This window comes from Prionailurus bengalensis, chromosome C2 (assembly GCF_016509475.1).
Source record: "Prionailurus bengalensis isolate Pbe53 chromosome C2, Fcat_Pben_1.1_paternal_pri, whole genome shotgun sequence".
NCBI classification, from domain to species: Eukaryota; Metazoa; Chordata; class Mammalia; order Carnivora; family Felidae; genus Prionailurus; species Prionailurus bengalensis.
In genome coordinates this window covers 108,820,549-108,842,703 of record NC_057350.1, presented here as the reverse complement: position 1 = coordinate 108,842,703, position 22,155 = coordinate 108,820,549, and the positions used below count along the sequence as shown (strand labels likewise).

Here is a 22,155-nt window from a genome sequence, read left to right as displayed (position 1 = left end):
AAAGGTTTCACTGTAGTGTCTGACTTACTTTTAATATTTGAGAGTTGACATTTATCACTTAAAGGCCTGATGTCTCATTGGGAATTTTGCTCAACAATTACATTCTTAGGGCTAAAAAGAATTCAGTATAGAACTTAACTATTGCACAGATCACAACACATTTGAACTCCTAGAGAGAGATGCTAAACAGTGTGACATTCATTTTATTACATACTTAAAGTTTATACTACACATGGGATGGATTCAAAAATATACAGAGCAACACCCCACAAATAGTATTTTGTGGCCAAAGCCACCTTTAGATTGGTTATTTGGAATTCAAAATATGCAAAGTAGGGGAGTCTGGGTGGCTTGGTCGGTTAAGCTTCTGCCTCTTGTCATGGCTCAGGTCATGGGCCTGCTTGGGATTCTCTCCCTCTCTCTCTCTTCCCCTCCCCCCACTTGTGCTCTCTCCCTCCCTCTTTCTCTCTCTTTCTCAACATAAATAAAAATAAAACATTAAAAAAACAAAACAAAAAATCCAAAATATACAAAGTAGCTTTACAAAGGAGTCTACAACTTTAAATGTTGATTAGCAGTTAAAAAAACAGTATTATGAAAAAAATCTAATCCACATCTTGGTGAGAATAAAATGTGTTGGGGTGAGTAAAACAAAGCAAATCGTCACTTGTAGCTGACCACTTTTTTGAAAACTGGAAGCTGTAACAGAAAAGTTTGGAAAATGGTAAGTCTAAAACAAAGTTAAGTTTCCAGAATTCAATGCTTTTTGAGTATTTACATATGTTACTAATCTACAGTAGGCCGATGCCTTTTGGTCACTGACTGGCTGGCAGAGTCAACTGACATAATACATGAGGCCCAGGTGCTTCTGCTTATACTTTCAGTCCAAGTACACTTCAGTGCTCATGTGTTGTTGGGCCATGCCCTTGGCCACTTCCATCATTTGGGTAAAAGTAAACAATAAGTACGATCTGACCGAGTTATGTTTGGAAGCGTTCTCAATAAATGAGATATTGTGTATGCGGTGTTTGGCAAACAGAAAGAGCCCAATAAATGTTAGCTTTTTAAAAATTCTGTAGTTGAATGGGATAGAACTCAGAAATAGCAGCGAAGGCCGTGGTTGCTTCCAACCCGGGAGGCCTGTCTGCAACCATTTTATTCAAACTTTTGAGGGAATAGTGTGGTACTATGTTCTGGTTCACAGGATAAAAATAAAGTTGGGCTAAGTATAATTTTGCCATGCTCCCTTGGTACAGTTCTGAACTCACTTTGAAATTAGCAATTTTGGGTAGACTTCCTGATATTTTCATCAGACTTGCTAACAAAGTACGCATTTTTCCACATGCCTCTTATGGGGGGAGGCGGAAGGGAAGGGGAAGGGGAAGGGAAATAATATTACTTACCAAAATGAATGGGATGAGTGACAACACCCTGCTGGATCAATATCTTAGGTAAATTCATAACAGAAACAAAAGCGCAGACACTGTGTTCTCATAAATGTTAATACTACAACACAAAGGTCTGCAGACATTGTGGAAAGCCCTCATTTAGTCACTTTACAGAGGTTGTTCTCCCAAAACTAGGGACTATACTTTTTCTTTCAGGGGTCATTGACCCACAGGGGAAAAAGAATAATAAAAGGCCACAGAGGAGGTGAAAAGGAACTTAATTTGGTTACCACCAGATTACTTTTAAAAGTCACAGTAAAAAGTGAAACTTAGCTGATTTAAAATTTAATAACAAGGGGCACCTGGGGGGCTCAGTCAGTTGAGCATGATCAGACTCTTGATTTTGGCTCAGGTCATGATCCCAGGGTGGTGGGATTGAGCCCTGTGTTGGGCTCCTCACTGAGCATGGAGCCTGCTTGGGATTCTCTCTCTCTCTCTCTCTCTCTCTCTCTCTCTCTCTCTCTCTCTCCCTCTGCCCCTCTCCCATGCTTTCTCTTTCTCTAAAAGAAAAAAAATTAAATTTAATAACTGAATAACACAAAACTTTATTCAATATGGCCAATGATGGGAACATTTTAAATTCTATATAAGTTCCAGTATGGCCAGTAATGGGGCGAGTTAGAGTAGTGGAAAAACAAAAAAGACAAGGAAAGAGCCCAGAGAGAGGGAGGGAGAGAAGGAGAGATTGAGATCATGAAAAGCCAAGAATAAACACACAAGAACCCGGGGAGAAGGTTTATAGGATTACTTTTTTAAAAAATCTATTTCATAACACCCTGTCACAACTCTTCATCTGTGCTGTGGTCCTCAGGAATAACACCTTTCACTGCTACTTTTTAACAAAAGCTATTCCTCGCAATCTATCAATGCTCTTTATCCTTGAAATTCTTACTGGGCCTGCAACTGTTCAGTAGAATTTTCTCTGATGAGGAGAATGTTCTATATATGGGCTGTGTGATGCCGTGGCAACATGTGACTACTGAGAACTTCAAATGTGGCTAGTGCAATAAAGGAATGGAATTTTTTATTTTGTTTTAACTAAATTGTACAGTCACATGTGGCTATCTTATTGGGCAGTGCAGGTCTAAGGGACATTTATGGTGTGGACATTTATGGTGGAAGGAAAATTGGTCTCAAGGCCAATGTAGAGATGACTAAGGACAGATGAAATTAACTCAGAATGAATTAACAGCCTTTCTGCGGTATTTTCTCCTATCCTTGAAGTGTTTTCTTTCCTTATATACACTAAATAATAAATATTAATGCTAATAATCACACTACTAGCCAAACTAGACTAAGAATCATCTTGCTTTAGATGTGCAATTTCTGTTCCAGATAAAGCACTCAGTCGATCGAGATGAACTGCTTTTTTGTGTGTGTGACCTATGTCTAAACTCCCCATTGTTAAGAACAGTCCTATTTTCATTGTCCCTCAAAGAAACATACTGAACGTGAATAGTTGTGAAAGTTCTTTATGCTTCTCATAAGCATGCTGTCCCTGACCACTTCATTGGCTCCCCTCTCCTAATCCTCTCTTCAATCCTGTAATTGTCGTTTATCTTTCTCAGATGAAGAAAAATGCTCTTTGAGGGGTGGAAACTGAAAGTCGTTGGCAGGCGGGCAAAATATCAGCTAGGGTACAGGTACAGGGTACATCTATCTCCAAGACTTTCAGTGCTTTGAGGACGAGGCTTTTAGGAGTGGTCAGTACTTCGTCCTGTCATTTTCATTAACAAACAGCTATCATCAGCAGTTTGACTACTGTTTCAGCACTGCTCTGCATCATTCGATCACCTCTAAATCTATAGGTTTTAATTAATTTTCTTTGTACTTCATTCAATGGTAACAAGTTTCTTTCCCTGCTGGTAAGCCATTGATAGTTTTTTCGTATAAGAGCTGCATTTTCTTTTCTTTTTTTAATGTTTATTTATTTTGAGAGAGAGACAGAACATGCACAAGCAGGGGAGGGGCAAGGAGAAAGGGAGGCGGGGGGGGGGGAGGGAGAGAGAGAGAGAGAGAGAGAGAGAGAGAGAATGAATCTCAAGGCTCCACCCTCAGCACAAAGCCCCAGGTGGGGCTTGATCCCATGACGGTGATACCATGACCTGAGCCCAAATGAAGAGTTGGCGCTTAACCGACTGAGCCACCCAGTCGCCCCAGAGCTGCATTTTTGACTTCATGTATTCAGGAGAGATTGGGGTTATTAATGAGTCACTTGAAAATCATACCAATAGCTGCCCCTACCTGGGTTAGTTACAGAGCATCACCCCATTCTGGTATGCAGTGCTCATCTCTTAGTAGTATGTCAGTAAATACTTGCTTTATGAATGAAGGAAAGTAAGTCACTTGCAAACGTGACCAGCCTTCTATAAATAAACAACTTGTGAGTAGGCGGTCTCAAGATACCTTCTGAACTAAGCCCTTACATCTTGACTACTTTGGGGCTAGAATGAAAATTTTAACGCCTTCTCAATTGCCTTCGCTGCAATGCCCAGCGCTTCCCTTTACACCCAGAGAAGCTCTACAGGCTTCTCTTCTTTCCGCTCAAGAACAATGATTGCCCACTGCTGTCTCCGCCACACGGGCTCTAGAGCCTGGGGTCAGAGGTTCACGGACTTGGGCCTCCACCGCAGGCAGTGTCTCTCTCTCTAATCTAGTCTTGGGGCTAGGGACATCTCCCTCCTTCCCAGCGGCCTCTACCGCGACTCCAGCCCGCCCTCCTCTGCCTTGCCCTTTGCGACCCTCCCTTCTCTCACACAGCGCTCAGCAAAAAACAAGCCTTTCCCTCTCAACCCCACCGCCAGCTTTCCCGCTTCCGCCCGGCGCGTGTGGCCCGGGGCGGGGCAAGGGAGGCCCCTCCGCGTTGGCGAGGGGCGTGGGCCGTGACGTCACCGCGCCCTGACGTCGGGCAGACGGGTAGCATGGTCTCCCGGGAGACCGGGAAAGCCGTTCGCACTCGGAGTCGAGGTCTAGGTGAGAGACAATGAATGACTTCCTTGAGTCCCCCGCCTACCCAGCCCCCCGGGACGCAGTTCCGGAGCGGAGGCGTGCTGGCACCGGGGGAGAGGGCAGGAAAGCTGAGTCGAGGCGCCGCGGCGAGGGGCTGGGGCTTCCGAGCGTCCCCTCCGCCCCTCTCTGCGGCCCCGGCACAGCTTCCGCCAGCCCGCCAGTCCTCTACTCTCCCTGAGAGCGCCGCTCAGCCTCACCCCCACACCCTTCTCCTCCTCTTCCTGCCACAGCAGGTCCCCAGGGAGCGGGGTTAGGAAGGGACGGGTTTCAAAACACTTCCAAGCAGTTTTGGCTGGCCTTGCAGTTGGTTTCTATTCGGAAAATCCCGCCTCTTCAGGAATGTCTTAGAGCGTGAACTCCGTTTCACCTGACGCTGATCTGCTCTTTTGCGGGTGATTCACGCCAGGGGAATAGTTCTTTACGGAAGGGCCTGAAAGCTGGACGTGAGTTAATGGCCCAACGTGACACTGCTGTGAGGGAAGGGAATCGGAAGTGAACAGTCAAGGACGTTTCTGTATTTTCGACATCTTCTTCACGATCCTGTTAAGAGAGCAGGTTCACAAATACTTACGTGGCTGCTGCCAGTTTCACCGCACTTCTCGCTGAAGGGCAGTCTACATGTATGTAATGTGAACGAATAAAAGAAACTAGTTTGATAAAACATACAAAATAATGTAAGAGTAAAGTAAAAAAATCAAAAATTTTTCCACCTACGTGTTGCCGTGGGTGAACGACTTTTTTCTTTCCTTTTCTTGAGAAATTCCGTAAATTTGTGAATGCCTCTATTCCTTTAATACGTATGCAAATCTTTTTAAAGACCCAGAATGTTTTTCTTGAGGACGTGGGAACCATCTCTTTAAAATGTAAACATCAAGGAAGACGGCGTCCCTATTTCCTTATCACCTTTGGGAGTTTCTCCCTCGACTCCTTCCTTTAGAAACCACGGATTCTTTTTTTTTTTTTCTTTCAACGTTTATTTATTTTTGGGACAGAGAGAGACAGAGCATGAACGGGGGAAGGGCAGAGAGAGAGGGAGACACAGAATCGGAAACAGGCTCCAGGCTCTGAGCCATTAGCCCAGAGCCTGACGCGGGGCTCGAACTCACGGACCGTGAGATCGTGACCTGGCTGAAGTCGGACGCTTAACCGACTGCGCCACCCAGGCGCCTCTAGAAACCACGGATTCTATCACAGGGATTTGTATTCCTTAGAACAATCGCAATTAACCAGTGCAGATAGCTACTTCAATCACTAGGTGAATTGGAAACGAACTATGAAAGTGTATAGCCCACTGTGTTGAGGACGAGTTACCTTTTCTCTTGAGAACGTATATGTAATGGATTGTATCTACATGGCTGTATAAAAAAAAAAAAAAGTGAGCTTTCTGTCTTTGTAGTCTCCTTAGCAGATTGGCTCTGATGTGCATCACAGTATAGTTAAATGCTTACTCAATAATAAAATTGTTTTCTTTCTGCATTGTAGAGAGATTTTCTGGGTTGGCAATATTTTCTTCAATCAGAACCTGCCAAATTTTCCTACTTGCTATATAAGAAGGACCCAAAGTTGGAATACCTTTACAGATAAAGAAGCTACTAAACAAATATGTTCCACTGGTCCTTTGTTTATGCTGTCACTAGATCCATGCTCTCAAATAATTTTGTGGGTGGAATTTAAAAAGGAGATTTAGTTGGCAATTTTAGGAAAAATTGTACTCCCAGTAGAGTTTAATTAAGATAATGCCATCTTATTTACTGATGGTAAGTCCATTGTAAAATGGCAGAAGAGAGAATAATGAGCCTTCTGTGAATAACGAGCTCTTGCCATATCACAGTCTGCCAAACGTCAGATTATTATGTACTTGGCTGTGTGGGCCTATGTTAGCTATGGCAGTTAACTTTACCCCCATAGTTAACTCTAGTTGACTTTACCAAACATACATATTATGTTTATATGGGAAGACAGCTCATTAGTTATTTGTTCTAAACAGCAGCTCATTAAAACAACAGGCTTTGTGCTAACACAAGGGGATGGGGAATTTCCTTTCCACCAATGGTTGCACGACTTAAAAAAAAAAACCAAAAACTGCCGCTCCAGGAACTTTTGTTAACTACAATTTCCCTGACACCTCGCTGTGCCTGGGTTGCTGTATCTGATAGAGTACTGTGCCTCTTTAGTCTATCTTTGTGTCAAAATCCTGCTCTGCTCAAAAGCAAATAGCTTCAGGAAGCCTTCCCTAATTCGCCTCTCCCACCAGAAAGATAAGACATCTTTCTTTGCTGAACTCCTCGGTTGTTCCTAGTCTACCACTCCCAGCCCTCAGACTTTCTTCATTGCTATGGAATTGTGCCTGTATCATCTCTGCTGCCTCCTTTCTGCCCCTCAAGTCCTTAGATGAATATATAAGCATCTCTCATGAAACTGGACTGTGTATTCTTTCTCCATATTTGGGAAAGATAAACAAACAAACAAACAAAAAACACAAATCAGGGGTGCCTGGGTGGCTCAGTTGGTTTCTGACTCTTGATTTCAGCTCAGGTCATGATCTCCTGGTTCTTGAGTTCGAGCCCCGCATCAGGCTCCACACTGACCGTGCGAAGCCTACTTGGGATTTTCTCTCCCTTCCTCTCTCTCTGCCCCTTCCCCGTTCTCATGCCCTCTCTCTCTCTCTCTCTCAAAATAAATAAATAAGCTTTAAAAAAAAGAACCAAAAGTGCTCCCTCCATTCATCTTGTGTGGTTTTATGAAAGTAGTAATAGGATTTTATGTTGAATTGTTATATTAGAAATGAAAATTTATTTAGGTAAAATATCTGCGTAAAATTATATAAGTGTTCATCTTGAGTAAAATTAGCACGTCTCACGGTTTCATGACTTTTCAGTGTCTGCATATCATATTTAATCTGATAACTCTATTTTTTGTACTTCATCCTTTAAACCAGCATTCATGTCACAATTGTTTTTCTTATCTGCTGAACTAAAATACTATATTTAGATATTTTTCTTTTTTTTTTTTAACGTTTTATTTATTTTTGAGACAGGGAGAGACAGAGCACGAACAGGGGAGGGTCAGAGAGAGGGAGACACAGAATCCGAAACAGGCTCCAAGCTCTGAGCGGTCAGCACAGAGCCCGACGCGGGGCTCGAACTCACGGACCGCGAGATCATGACCTGAGCCCAAGTCGGCCGCTTCACTGACTGAGCCACCCAGGAGCCCCTAGATATTTTTCTATTAGCTTTTTGGAAAAAACCCTTTAAAAAAAAGAAAACAGAAATAAATGAATCTGTTTAAAATTTTAAGTGACATTTAGGGGTGCCTGGGAGGCTCAGTCGGTTAAGTGTCCAACTTCAGCTCAGGTCATGATCTCGCGGTTGGTGAGTTCAAACCCGGCGTCAGGCTCTGGGGCTGACAACTTGGAGCCTGCTTTGAATTCTGTGTCTCCTTTCTCTGCCCCTCCTACACTCACACTCTGTCTCTCTCAAAAATAAATGAACATTAACAACAATTTAAAAAAATTAACATTTATTCTGTATTTGCAAAACAAATAATTAGTAATAAACCACCATAGAAATTACAATTAGACTATAAAGTTCTAAAGGAAGAAAATATTTCTTACTTAGTCATCTGTTATCTTTCCTGTTCTATTGGCGTAATAGCTAATTGAAAAGGTCCAGTTGTACCTTTTAATACTGAGTTGATGAAATAACTGTTAAAAGTTATCACCATTTATCTCTGATTACTCCAAGAATTTATAGCTTTTAATTTGAATTTTATTCATAATTTCAATTCTGACCATTGCCATCAATGTTTTTAGATTATTTTACTTCAGAACTCCCTCTGCATATTTTGAGAAATTATGGATCGTCACATCCCCATGCACGCGTTACCTGAAGAAATCCAAAAGGTATGGTATTATATTGTGTTATTACAGCATAACATTGAGAGCATTTTAAGGTAGATAGTAATATCTCCCCCTCTCTCTGCCCCTCCCCTGCTCATGCTCTGCCTGTCTCTGTCTCAAAAATAAATAAAAAACATTTAAAAAATTTATATATAAAAAAAGGTAGATAGTAACAAAACCTGGGGGAGTGATTTCAGAGGTTTTATATTTATTTTGGCCAGGGGATCTGCAATTACTTCATGGAGTGTAAGGGGAACAATCATAATGGCCAGATTGTAGAATTCAATTCAGTGCAAAGAATGTTTGACCTGTGAAGGAAGACATCTATAATTTCAGCACAGTATTTGACCAGCTGTTTGTGGAGCTCTTGTGAAAAGAGGGCCTCAGGAATGTCCAAATACTATAGTTAGATATATATATTTTTGGCAGCTTTTCAGAAACAAAAAACTTGCTTGAAAAATGGAAATAAATGGGTCTGTTTAAAATTTTAAACGATCCCCCTATTTGCAAAAACAAATAATTAGTAGCAAATAATTAGTAGTAAAACATTATAGCAGCTACAGTTTGTAACATTTTGTGATATGCTAAATTTTTGTGTCTCTCTCCGTATAACGGGCTGTTTCAATTTCACCTCAATTCTTCCCACTTATCATGTACCAGGCACTGTTTTAAACCCTTTCATGTATATCAACTCATTGAATCTGGTTAAAAATTTTTCAGTTTCTATCCTGCTCTCCTCCCTGTGAGTTCATATCTGTCCTCAGGCAGAAGCATTTATCCTGTATTTAGTTTGGCAATGCATACATTGTTAACAGTATAATGTTTAAAACGTCTCTTTGAAACTGATTGACAGATTGTGAATTAAAACCTCAAACATTAACTATCATTAATCATTGAGGGTTTTCAGTAAATCTACAGTCAACTCTTAATTAACCACCAATCCGTTACTTTTTAATTAAAAATTGTAGTCATCCCTCAGATATGCTTTTATCCTTTGTGCATGTTGCTTTGGGCTGCCTGTTAGCATTAATCATGCCATTGATTTAACTTAATGCTTAATGTTACTGCATGTCCTTCAGATTTATGTAAAATGCAACCTAGCAGGCACTGGAAAGGAAAAGCCCAGAAAAGACCTTTTAAACCATTGCATTTAATTTGCTTCGCCTTTTAAATTGAACGTAAGAGATAGTAAGCACAGAGAGAGCTTAACTATGCTATGCTTATCTGAGAAATGGTGCTTATATGTGTTTGAAGACATGGAATATCCTTCCTCTCTCCCTCAACTGAGTTCCTTGCAAATACTAAGCTGGTATGGTAGAGATTAAAAGACACAAAACAAAACAGTCTGGAAGAAACAATATCCATACTGCAGATCCCAAGGAAGAGGCTATATAATGACACGAAAAAATAACTCTAAAAAACAGGGGCGCCTGGGTGGCTCAGTTGGTTGAGCGTCCGACTTCGGCTCAGGTCATGATCTCACAGTCTGTGAGTTTGAGCCCCGCATCGGGCTCTGTGCTGACAGCTCAGAGCCTGGAGCCTCTTTCAGATTCTGTGTTTCCCTCTCTCTCTACCCCTCCCCTGCTCACATTCTGTCTGTCTGTCTCTCAAAAATAAACATTAAAAAAATTAAAAAAATAACTGTAAAAAACAGTATATGATTTAAATATCATATAAGGTAGTATCTTCTTTGATATGGACAGGTAGGGGAGGATGGTCAATGGAGGAGCTTTATGTGGGTGACAGAATTGGGATTGGCCCTTGAAAGCTGAGTATTTCTATATACAGATGGGGAATAGGGCATCCTAGGCCAACGTAACAGAAACTTACTGGTGAAAAAAAGCTGGCCAAGTTAGGTATGTATTTATTTGGACAAGATTTTTATGAGAATTGTAAAATGCCTTTTTCTCATGTTTAAGGTGCTATATAAGTAAATCGTTTAAAAATGATAAAAACCAAACCTTTCACGAATCTACAGTTCTATTCTCAAGGCAGGAATGGCAGGCAGTTGTCCATACAGTGCAGAGGAGGGACATCAGGAGAAACTCAGCTGCCTAAGTCCCTGGACAATTATGCTGATTGTAGCCCTGGTCCTGCTGAATGTTTAGAATGTAAAATGCAGCTCTGCACTTTTTCAGACTCCAGTTAGATACATTTATACCACAAATATTTATCAAGTGCATATTATGTGCTAGGCACTGTTTTGGGCTTGATTATAAAGCAACAAAAATGTGTACACGTAGCCACAGCCTATTAAAGCACAGTCCAAGAATAAGTCAGTTATTTCTTTTTCACAACTTCTTACCTATGTTTGATTCATCTAGATTGTCCATTATGTAACTTGTTAAATTGCTTACTGATCAGGCAGTATATCTATTTAGTCAACTTGCATACATCATTTCATACAGAATCATGTTAAATAGGTATATAGCTTATAATGCTAATAGGAATACCTCAGATTAGAACCATTGCATTATTAAGATAAAGAAAACAAATCATTTTTTCCCACATGGCTTTGAAATTTTGCTCATTTCTCTATTGGATGAACAAATAACTGAGGTGTGTGGGTCAGTAGGTGGTGACAGGTCTTTCAAAGGCTTTTTTTTTTTAATTGTTCTTCTGTTAACTTTTTATATTAGTTCTTATGTGGCTCTTCTTTCTAGAAAAGCTTCTGCTGTGTTTCTTTCTTTTCTTTTTTCTTTTTTCTTTTCTGTGTCTAGGCAAGGAAAGTTAGTGTAGAAGAGAAGGTGAGCCTTTCCTGTTTATTTCTTTCTATACTTTTGCTGTATGATCTGGAAATAGATGGTCAATAAATCACATGAAAGATACATGGTAAGGAATGTGAAGGTGTATTACACTCTATTATTAATAGCAAAACAGGTAGTAATAGAGTTGCAAGAAAAAGTAAAGGTGGTGGGGAAAGTAGGGAGAAGAATGCTGATGACATTCAGTTATATTGAAAGAATCCATTGCCTGATTAGAAGCCTAATGTTAAATTACTTCCCCCTGGTCTCATTTCTTAGGAAATCTTAGAGAAGAAAGAATAAAGTAATCTTTTGACTCTCATTCTTAAATCTTTTTGCTTTTTGTCACAGTTTCTGACCAAGCATGAGACATGCCTCAGACGTCGATATCCCTAAGTGGCAGAAAATATAAAACAGGCTTATGTACTGGAGAGCAGGACCACACTTGCCCGCTTTGTCTGCTGCTAGACTCTACAGTTCACGTCTGTGTGTACTTAGACTATATCTCTGAATCTACTCTCTCAAGACTGAACTAACTCTTACTTGTCTCTGGCCTCCAATATCCAACAGCTTTGCTAGAATTGTCATGCAACATTCTGGAAGCAGAATGAACTTGTTCTAAGTTTAGGACTTTATTGCCATGATTTAAAACTTGAACAGTACTTATAGATCAGCAAAGTAATAATTCTATATTTATTCCCCTCCTGAATGTCAACTGATATTATAGACATACGGAGTTCTCTTTTTAGAAAAAAAGCAACGAACAACTTTCCTTTTGCTGTTTTCACCAGGGGACATATGCAGAAGTCAAAACAACTCCAACAAACTATGGAAAAAACTAGTTATTTTGCAAAAAGTAAAACTGATCTCTTGTTTTTTTTTTTAAAATGGTGACAAAATGAACACTTGTAATAGGATTTTTAGCTTCAGGAGATATTTATTACCACAGAACACAAAGTAAAATAAAGAGACCAGAGTTGTTTATTTTACAAAACACAAGTGGTGGTGCAGGCTGGAGTGCACACTGTTCTTTCTGGGATAACAATCCCTTTCCCTAGCAGTAACAGCTCATTTCGTCCTGTTTCAGTAAAGTAATTTTAGTACTTTGGAACTTTGAAATTTATTCAGAATAACAGTTTTATATTTCCAAGCACAGATTGTCATTGCCAGAAAAAATAAACGTAATTTTCCAGGTCATTTTGGGCCACTGTGGCTAGGGTCAGATTTTGTGTTGAGTTAAAGGAAAAAGAAAGAGAATATGGTCATAGAAATGTTAGCACTAGCATCCTGGAAAAGTAGTGATATTTATGTGTGGGCGTGGGTATGTGTGTTGTGTTTTGAAGCAATTTTAGTCTTAAAGCCTAATGACAAAAGGAATAGGAAGCTATGTAATTTTTGGAGAAACTATTCTGTTAATATTGTGACCTAAAATCTTGAAAAATCTGCAGTTGTCAATTTGTAGTCCAAAATCCTTTTCTTTTTTTTTTTTTTTTTTGAGTCTAAAATACTTCTGTTGGCAGGCCACAGAGGGTCATGGAGTCTACTAAGGTGAGGTTTCCCAGTGGAAAAATAGGTATTGAAGGAAATACACTTTAGAAACATATTTATATAAACATAAGTGTGTCATATATAATTTATGTCTGAAGCCAACATTTCTTAACATTGTTCAATAAAATTTCTTTATGGATTAATCTCTGTATTTTAGTCCCAGATTGATTTATTTTTATTTTTACCGTTTTACAAGTAAACTTCTTATTTCAAGATTATTGTAGATTCACATGAAGTAGCAAGAAATCATACTAAGAGATGCCAGCTTCTTCTTCCCCATCTTCCCCATCTTCCCCGTCTTCCCCCATGGCCTCCAGTGGTAACATCTGGCAAAACCATACTATGCTCTCACAACCAGGATATTGACATTGATACAGTCAGGATGTAGAACAGTTCTATCACAACAAGAATTGCTCATGTTTCCCTTTTATAGTCGCATTTACCTCAACCTACCTCTTCACATACCTCCATTACCCCACCTCCCATCCCCAATTCATGACCCTTGGGAACCATCAATCTCCAGTAATTATGTCATTTCAAGATGTTATCTAAATTGAATAATGCAATATATAACCCTTTGGGATTAGATTTTTCACTCAGTGTAATTCTCTGGAGCTTTATTCAGGTTGTTGCATGTATCAGTAGTTTTTTTCTTTCTGTTGCTGAGAGGTATTCCACAATCTAAAGGTACTGCACAGTTTGTTTAACCTATTGAGGGACATCTGGTTTTTTTCCAGTTTTTGCCTATTATGTATAAAGCTGCTGTAAGTGTTCATGTGTATGTTTTTATGCGAACATATGTTTTCATTTTCCTGGAATAAATGCCCAAGAGTCCAATTGCTAGGTTGTACAGTAGTTGCATTGCATGTTTAGTTTTTTAAGACACTGTCAAACTTTTCCAGTTTGGGCTGTCCCATTTTACATTCTCGCCAGCGATGCATGAGTGAGCCAGCTTCTCTGCATCTTTACCAGAATTTGATGTTGTCATTAGTGTTTATGTTAGCTTTTCTGATAGGTATATGGTGATAACTCATTTTGGTGTTAACTTGCATTTTCCTAATGGCTAACAATGAATATCTTTTCAAGTGCTTATTTGGAATCTGTATCCTCTTAGGTGAAATGTTTCTTCATGTCTTTCGACCATGTGTTTTCTTTTTTTTAATTAAAACAATTTTTTTAGTGTTTATTTTATTTTTTGAGAGAGAGTGAGAGAGAGAGAGCGCAGTTGTTTGTGAAAGTGTGTGTGGCACCAGCAGCGGAGGGGCAGAGAGAGAGAGAGACAGAGGATCCGAAGAGGGCTGCTCTGACAGCAGAGCCCGATGGGGGCTCAAGCTAATGAACCATTGAGATCATGACCTGAGCCCAAGTCAGACGCTTAACTGACTGAGCCACCCAGGCGCCCCTTGACCATGTGTTTTCTAATTGGATTTCCTTAAATCATTGAGTTTTGAGAGTTCTTTGTGTAATCTAGATAATAGTCCTTTGTCAGATACGGGTTTGTAAATATTTTTTTCCCAATCTGTAGCTTGTATTTTTCTCCTCTTCACAGGGTCCTTTTCAGAGCACAAGTTTCACATTTTGATGAAATCCAACTTATCAATTTTTCCATTTATGGATCATGCTTTTGGTATCAAGTATAAGAACTCTTTGCCTAGAAAATCCTGAAGATAATCTCCTAGGTTTTTTTTTGCCTTCTAAAATCATATTTTTATGTTTTACATTTAAGTCCATAATCATTTTGAGTTAATTTTTGTATAGGGTATGAGGTTTAGTTTAAGGTCCTTCCTTCTATCCCTCCTTCCCTTCTTCCTTTTAACCTATGGGTATCCAATTGTTCCAGCACCATTTATTGAAAAGACAATCTTTCCTTCACTGAATTGCTTTTGCATCATTGCAGAAAATCAATTTGGCATATTTATGCAGATCTTTTTCTGGGTTCATTGTTCTATTCCATTGATCTCTGCGTCTGTCCCTTTGTTAATACCACACAGTCTTATTACTATAGCAATACAGTATGTATTGAAATCAGGTAAAATGATTCTTTCCACTTTATTTTTTTCCAGATTGTTCTGGTTCTTCTAGTTTCTTTGCCTTTCCATATAAATTTGAGAATCCTGTCTAAAGAAAAAATCTTGCTGAAATTTTGATAAGAATTACAGTAAGCCTATAAATTTGGGGATAATTGCTATCTTTAATATTTTGAGTCTTCAGTATGTCTCTCTGCTTATTTAGATCTTTGATTTTTTCATCAGCATTTTATAGTTTTTAGGATACAACTACTGTACATGTTTTGTTAGATTTAAGCCTAAGCATTTCATTTTTTTGAGCAATCATTATTGGTGTTGTATTTTTAATTTCACTGTCCATGTGTTCACTGGCAGTGTATACAAATACAATTGGTTTTTTTATGTTTATCTTCAATCATTGACCTTGCTGAACTTATTTGTTCTAGGAGTCTTATTGTAGATTCTTCAGGATTTTCTATGTAGGCTACCGTGTCGGCTCATATTAGGGACAGTTTCCTTCCTTCCTTCATTCCATCCTCCTTCCCTCCTTTTCTTTTCTCTTTTCTTTTCTTTTCTTTTCTTTTCTTTTCTTTTCTTTTCTTTTCTTTTCTTTTCTCTCTTGGCATTTACTTCTTGCCTTCTTGCTCTGGCTAGAACTTGCAGCATTATGATGAATATGAGCAGAGAGAATAAATATATATCCTTGCCTTGTTCCTGATATTAGGTGAAAAAAACACTCATTTTTTCACTATTGCTCCTATGTTGCTATAGGGGTTTTTGTAGATGTTCTATACAAAATTGATCTTTAAATTGGTTGTATAGCACATTGACTTATTGATAAGGAAGGGTCCTGATGGCCTTATGAAATGGTCAGGTGGCCTGTATAACTAGTGATTCAAAAGTTCCACTGTTCTGTCTTAAAATGTTTCTCCCAAACCAAATGAAATTCACTGGCTAGACCCTCTTTGCATCTTTTTAAGTGGAGAACCTCTTAGAAGGGGTCACATTTTATACTGTGTTATGGAATAGTTTATCTGTTTCTTTCCTCCTTATCCAAGTACAAAAAGCATGGGATGGGTGGGAGAAGAAAGGAGGAACAGTTTTAGAGCAGAGAATAGTGCAGTTGGGCTGCAGGAAGTTACTGGAGTGCCTTTTCTAGTTCAAGCACAGACAGGAGCTTTGAAAAGGATTCGAAGCCTAATTTAACCTTTTAAAAAATTTGCATCACTTCTGTATTAAATACAGTAAAACCTTGGTTTGCAAGCATAAGTCATTTCAGAAACATGCTTGTAATCCAAAGCACTTGTATATCAAAGCAAATTTCCCAATAAAAAATAATGGAAACTCAGATGATTCATTCTGCAACCCAAAAATATTCATATAAAAATGATTACAGTATGGTAATATAATGCAAAATAATAAATAAAATACAAAATATAAAGAAAAATAAATTAACCCGTACTTACCTTTGAAAACCTTCATGGCTGGTGTGAGGGAGACAAGAGAGAGGAGGGTTATTGTGTAGGACAACTTCCAGTATCACTAAGGGAATCACTGCTATCTATTGGCTCAATGGAATCTTTTTCTTTTTGTGCAATTTTAACAAGGAACCTATCCAATGACACTTGCTCTTGCTTCCTTTCGAGGATTTCGCAGAAATGTGACATTGCATTGTCATTGAACAATTTCATTGCTTGCACTGCTATAGCCTTATTTGAGTGGTGCTTTTCTACAAAATTTTACACTATTTCCCAGATTTTACACATCTCCCTAATCTCATTTGAAGTGAGGGATTCCTCTGCCTTTTTTCTTCTCTGTAGATGAGATGCAGACATACACTGCTTACAAAATGTTGTAATTTTGGCCACTTGCATACCTTGTTCATACTTCTCGATGATTTCCTTCTTAACTTCCAGTGCAATTAACTCCTTCTTACCACCTTTCTTTTCAACCTTTCTCTACGTGGGGTGCCATTGTATACGCTGGCACAGATGTTGACTACAGTATGGCATTAATAAACTCTTGTCATATACTGTATTTAATGTAACTGGTAATAAGGCCACAGAGGAAAGGGTCTCTATCTGCAGACAGCCTGACTTAGAATGAAGCAAAGCCTTCCTAAGCTTATTCTTGTGTAGAAAAGCAAAAGACTGTCCATAGGTGCTTTGAAGTGACAAAAAATACACTGATGCCAGTTGTGGGCACCTTCCAACGTTTTGAAAAAAATCACTGGTTTGTGCCAAACAGTGTGGCCTGAGACTGAGCATCTGAGCATGGGAGATGATCACCTGCAATCCCGCAGTGACAGAGAGAGAGAACCATTGGCTCAGTTGTGATCATACGATGTTCGGCATCACGTACTACTCATATTGTAAGACATCACTCGTTTATCAAGTTAAAATTTATTAGAAATGTTTGCCTGTTTGCAGAACACGTTACTCACAATCTAAGGTGTTACTGTAACTATAATTTTAAAAGTACAAATACCACATTTGAGAAGTTTATAATTTTTAAAATTAAAACATGTTTATTTGGGAGAGAAAAAGAGAGTGCAAGTGGGGGAGGGACAGAGAGAGAGAGAGAGAGAGGGAGAAAGAGAATCCCAAGCAGGCTTTGCACTGACAGTGCAGAAATGGGGCTTGATCTCACAAACCATGAGCCATGACCTGAACCAAAATCAAGAGTCAGATACTTAACTGACTGGTCTACCCAGACACCCCTGTAATTTATTTTTAAATGACTCTACATTTGTTTAATATATTGCATTTGTTGATGCCTCCTCCAAAGCATGTCTTGTAGAAAGCAAAAATATCCTGCTCATGATATAGGTCTTTTGTCAAGAATGACAGCATGTCATTATTTTACTTAGAAAATGATGACATAATGCCAAGTTATAAGAGTGAAGCACAAATTATATTTCACAAAAAACAGGTACTTACTTACTTCATGTGGGAATATAATTATAGTATTTCATAATTTTTCAAGCTTCACAGAAATATCCTAAGTAATTAGCCCATACAAACAGTAAGAATTTGAAAGTGTTATTGCATTTTTTTTCTGTTGTATTTTTGCTTATGGAAAATTGTTTACAAGTTAATAATACTGAAAACTTTTGTTCCATATACTTATCTAACATAGATCATTCAGTAATTTAGATCGTACTAGGTGAATTCTGGAGACTCTTCTTATGGACTTATTCTTTTGTAATTTGATTGTCTTGTTTTCTAGCTCATGGTATCATTTTTTGGGTATTCTTTGCTGAACTTCTAGAATACCTATTCTATAAAATGTATTACTTTATGTATTTCTGCTCTACCTGCCCCTGCCTTGATTGCTGTTTAGAATATTAGAATAACATTCTAATAGCTTTTGTAGCTGTGAAGTTTATACTGTTTCTGTTTTGTACATCAGGCTGCAGATGAGCTCCACCTAGCAAGAGTTTTCTTTAGAATGAAGATAAAGCATTTTGCCAGAATCTGGGCAAGAACTGTGATTAATAGGCATAAGGTTAGGAATGAAAGTGCCTTCAAGTAAGCAATATAATTTTCAAATTGATGAGAAGGAACCAAAACTCACAAGAGCAAAGGGATTATAAGAAAATACCCATCTGTTCTGAATTAGTTCAGGTCTCTTGACCTAGATAAGTTATATTCCCAGGGACTGATAGTACCTTTGAATGGGATTGTGGAGCTACTTACTCTTGGTGATCTTTGAGAAGACATAGAGAGTAAGAGGATAACATACAAATGCCATGCCAGGTATAAAATGGCCATAAATTATAACCAGGGAACTCAATTTCAGTTCCAGACAATATACTAGAACATATTTATTAAAAGATGGTTTGTGAGGATATACTAGAGAAAACAGTAACCCTTGAGCCAATTTTATGTTTATTAAGAGAATCAGCATGTGGATGTTGTGTACAGTTACTAGGTCCAGGACCTATAGTAGCTATAGAATGTATAGACTTTATGAAGACATTTGACTGAGTTTGCCATAATATTCCTGAAGACAATATGGGTAAATATAGGCTGATTATAAAAATAATTGGATAGATTAATAATCAGTTGAAAAGTTGTACCTTCAACTCTTCAAATGTGCTGAGTAATAGATCAGTATCAACCAAGTAGATATGACATGCTATGGAGTTCTTTCCTCAGTTTTGTCATATTCAACACTTTAAATCAATGAATTAGATGGATAAAACAGCTTATAAGGATCAATTTTCAAAGAGACACAAAGCTTAGAATTTCCTGCACACCAAGTCAATACATAAAGGGAGTCTAACACATACATATCTTTAAGATACATGTGTGTCAGAGGCACCTGGGTGGCTCATTTGGTCAAGTTTCCGACTTCAGCTCAGGTCATGATCTTGTGGTTCATAGGTTCGAGCCCACTTTGGGCTCTACTGACAGCTCACAGCCTGGAGCCTGCTTTGGATTCTGTATCTCCCTCTCTCTCTGCCCCATCCCCACTCTCTCTCTCTCTCTCAAAATAAAAATAAAACTTAAAAAAAAAGAAAAAGATATATGTGTCTAAGATATGTATGTACAGATATATATGTTATTAATTTACTTACATTATAATTATAATTTAATTTTCTGCACTTCAATGTGAAAAACCAGATACACAATAGAATGGGGGTTATTGGTTGCAAGAAATAGGTAGCATAAGGAGGAAAGAGAATAGTGCAGGAAGATTGGGCATGGATCCCAAAGGACAGGTAGGGAAGCTAGGTTGCACGAGTAACTGAAGTGAGGAATTTGAAGGTCGTTGGTTCCTTTTTTCCTCTCTTACTTTGGATCCAGATTATCTTTGTCTCATCTTGTCTGTGTATGTCTGCTCACCCTTCTCTCTCATTCCAGTAATGTGGCTAACTCTGTGTGGAAGATCCGCCTCCATTCAGGCTGCCCTAAAGGTGTCCCAAATACCAGGGTCTTCAACACTTACAAGTCTGGTTGGCTCATCCCAGCCTAGGGCTTCGTTCTTCTAGGTCTGATATCCAGTCCTCATCCCCCAGTCAGCCATGGCTACGGTTGATGGGTGGAGGGAGATTTAGTCACATTACCAGAGCAGCCAGGACTGTAGAAGGTGAATTCTCTAAAAAAGCAAACATAGGTGAGAAGGAATAGATTGGTATATTTAATATAATGAAAGATGGTTTCACACTGAAGCATTTTTTTTAATAGGGGCTTTATTTAACACAAAAGCAAGTAATATATAATATCAACATATAAAAAATAGAAAAGACTGTTGTGAACGAAGGTTGCATTAGAAGATACTACCAATGATATTACCTATGAGATACTAGAATGAGGGAAGTTTGAGCCCTCTCTTACTCTGTTTTAGTGAGACCAACCATGCTGGAGTATTAAATTCTGGGGACCAAACTTTGAAACATGTATAGAACACTGGAACAGGTTCAGAGAAAATTATTCAGAATAAGGAAGAAATTCAAAACCATGTCATATGGGAAACAGCTGAAGGAATTGGAAGTCTTGACCTGGAGAAGAGAAGATATGGAGTGCTCCTGATAGCTGTCTTTAAATATTAGAACGAGGTCTAGGGTTGTTCCACATGGTTACTGGGAGATTTAGGGCCAGTGCACTTACCAGGGAGGCAGATTTGGGGTCAGCATGAGAAGCTGTCAGAGGATAGAACAGGCTGCTTTACAAACTAGTTTCCCATCATTTGGGAGGTTGAAATAGAATCTGGATAACTTTTTATCCAGGTTAGAATAGATTGTATGAACCCGTCCAGAGCTTGCGCCAAGTTACTTTTATGATTTGTTTCAAACTTGTTGTTTTACAAATCTGTAAATTTGGTATCTCTGGCAGTTAGATGGTTGATGTGGTCATTCACCTGTATCCCACAGTATTGCAGTTTTTAATTTGAAATTTTTGTTATTGAACTTTAGATGAACAAAATGATACTATGTAAAGATTTGTTATTTGTTTCAACTGACTCTTGTGTAATGGCATTGACAGGTGGGGGAAGTGTGTCACTCTTAGTTGTGGGAGCAGTTTCTACAGTCTTAAGGGAGTTTTCATTAAGAGTAAGTACCCCTCGAATACAAGTGTTGCTTTCATTTTAGCGCCCTGGGGCAAATATTTAATGAAGCCATCTCTTAGCCTTTGTGAATAGCAGGACGAGTAGAGTCTACTTGAGGAATATTTATATACTTGAGACAGAAAAAAGAATTACCTCTCTCTTCACTTTGCTGGAATTCCATTTTTCACTGCCCTTATGCTGGCCAGAGATATATGAACTTCTTATTTATTTAAGAAGTAAGAGGGTTAAGCTGACACACCCATAGCAGAAAAATATGACACAAATGGTTACAGGGGGTAGGTTTTAGATAGACCTGGGTTTAATCCCAATGTCTCCATATACCAACTGGTTGTTTAACTTCAGTGGTTTCCATTTCCTTATCTATAAAATGGGTATAACCGTACCTACCTGAAGGGAAAAGAACAGAGTTAGAAGAGATTGGGTTTAAAATGTTCTTGCTATTTATGGTTATATGAGAGAATTCTGTTGTAAATTCTGTAAAAATCATAAAATATTAAAACTGAACAGGAACTTAAGAGTTCATTTGGTCCAATGCCATAATTTTATAAATGAGGAAAAATAAGATCTGAAAAAGCCAAGAGGCATCTCCAGGATCACAGTGCAGCTGGCAGTGAAAGGCCAGCGATTTCTCTCCACTTCATGGAAAAACTCATCTTAAAACAAGAATTATAAAGATGTTTTCATCATTTTTTGTTTTATTTTATGGAAAATATTTCAAGAGTAAATCTTTCTTAGAGATACTATGGAGAAGCAATCACTCTGAAAGACCCTTTTTTAATTCCAAGATTCTGTGTCAGAGTCAATGTCATGCCAGTTTTTAAAATTTTATCCAGATGTCAGCAACATCATAATTATTACTCCATGGCATAGTCCAGTGTGCATTTACTTCATTTGACCAGCGTGGTTGCAATAACATCCTCAGTGGAACTTTGCCAGAAATTTAAAAATATCATTTCAATGTATGTATGTATATATGTCTATTTTCTAGATGTCCCCTGAAGAAAAAGTTTGTAAGTACTGTGGAGTCAGCTATCTAATTCTTCACGAGTTTAAAGCTATGGAAGAAAAAATGAAAGCGATGGAAAAAGAGATGAAATTTTATCAAGGAAGTGTAGATCGTGAAAAGAGACTTCAAGAAAAGCTACGGTCTCTTAGTCAAGATTTTGAACAGTACAAAATTGACAATGAATCCAAAACAGAAAGGTATATTATTCTTTTCTGTCATTTATTTAGTTTGAAAGGAAAGTACAGGAAATAAATAGACTTTGAATGTTTTTTCTGGAATTTCTCTATATCAGGTATAACTTACACTTTAATACACCTATGTTTGTTCATTAATTATTACTAACTGTTAAACCTAATTATTATAGTTTGAGCATTTCTTTTGAGGCATAATATTTACTGTTTGAATAATTAGAAACTAGTTC

At 38.4% G+C, this 22,155-nt stretch overlaps 1 protein-coding gene across 2 annotated transcripts in view; it reads left to right on the top strand.

Moving 5' to 3' along the window:
• The first annotated feature begins 4,346 nt into the window (after window positions 1–4,346).
• Window positions 4,347–22,155, top strand: part of LEKR1 (leucine, glutamate and lysine rich 1) — a 185,210-nt gene continuing 167,401 nt past the window's right edge. Inside the window, exons 1-3 of one of the 2 annotated variants that reach the window (XM_043595049.1) lie at window positions 4,347–4,421; window positions 8,269–8,358; window positions 21,717–21,931. In XM_043595049.1, coding sequence (XP_043450984.1) covers window positions 8,311–8,358; window positions 21,717–21,931 — 263 coding nt within the window. In that variant the 5' untranslated portion in view covers window positions 4,347–4,421; window positions 8,269–8,310. The remainder of the gene's footprint in view (window positions 4,422–8,268; window positions 8,359–21,716; window positions 21,932–22,155) is intronic. The other variant, XM_043595048.1, reaches the window with a different exon arrangement.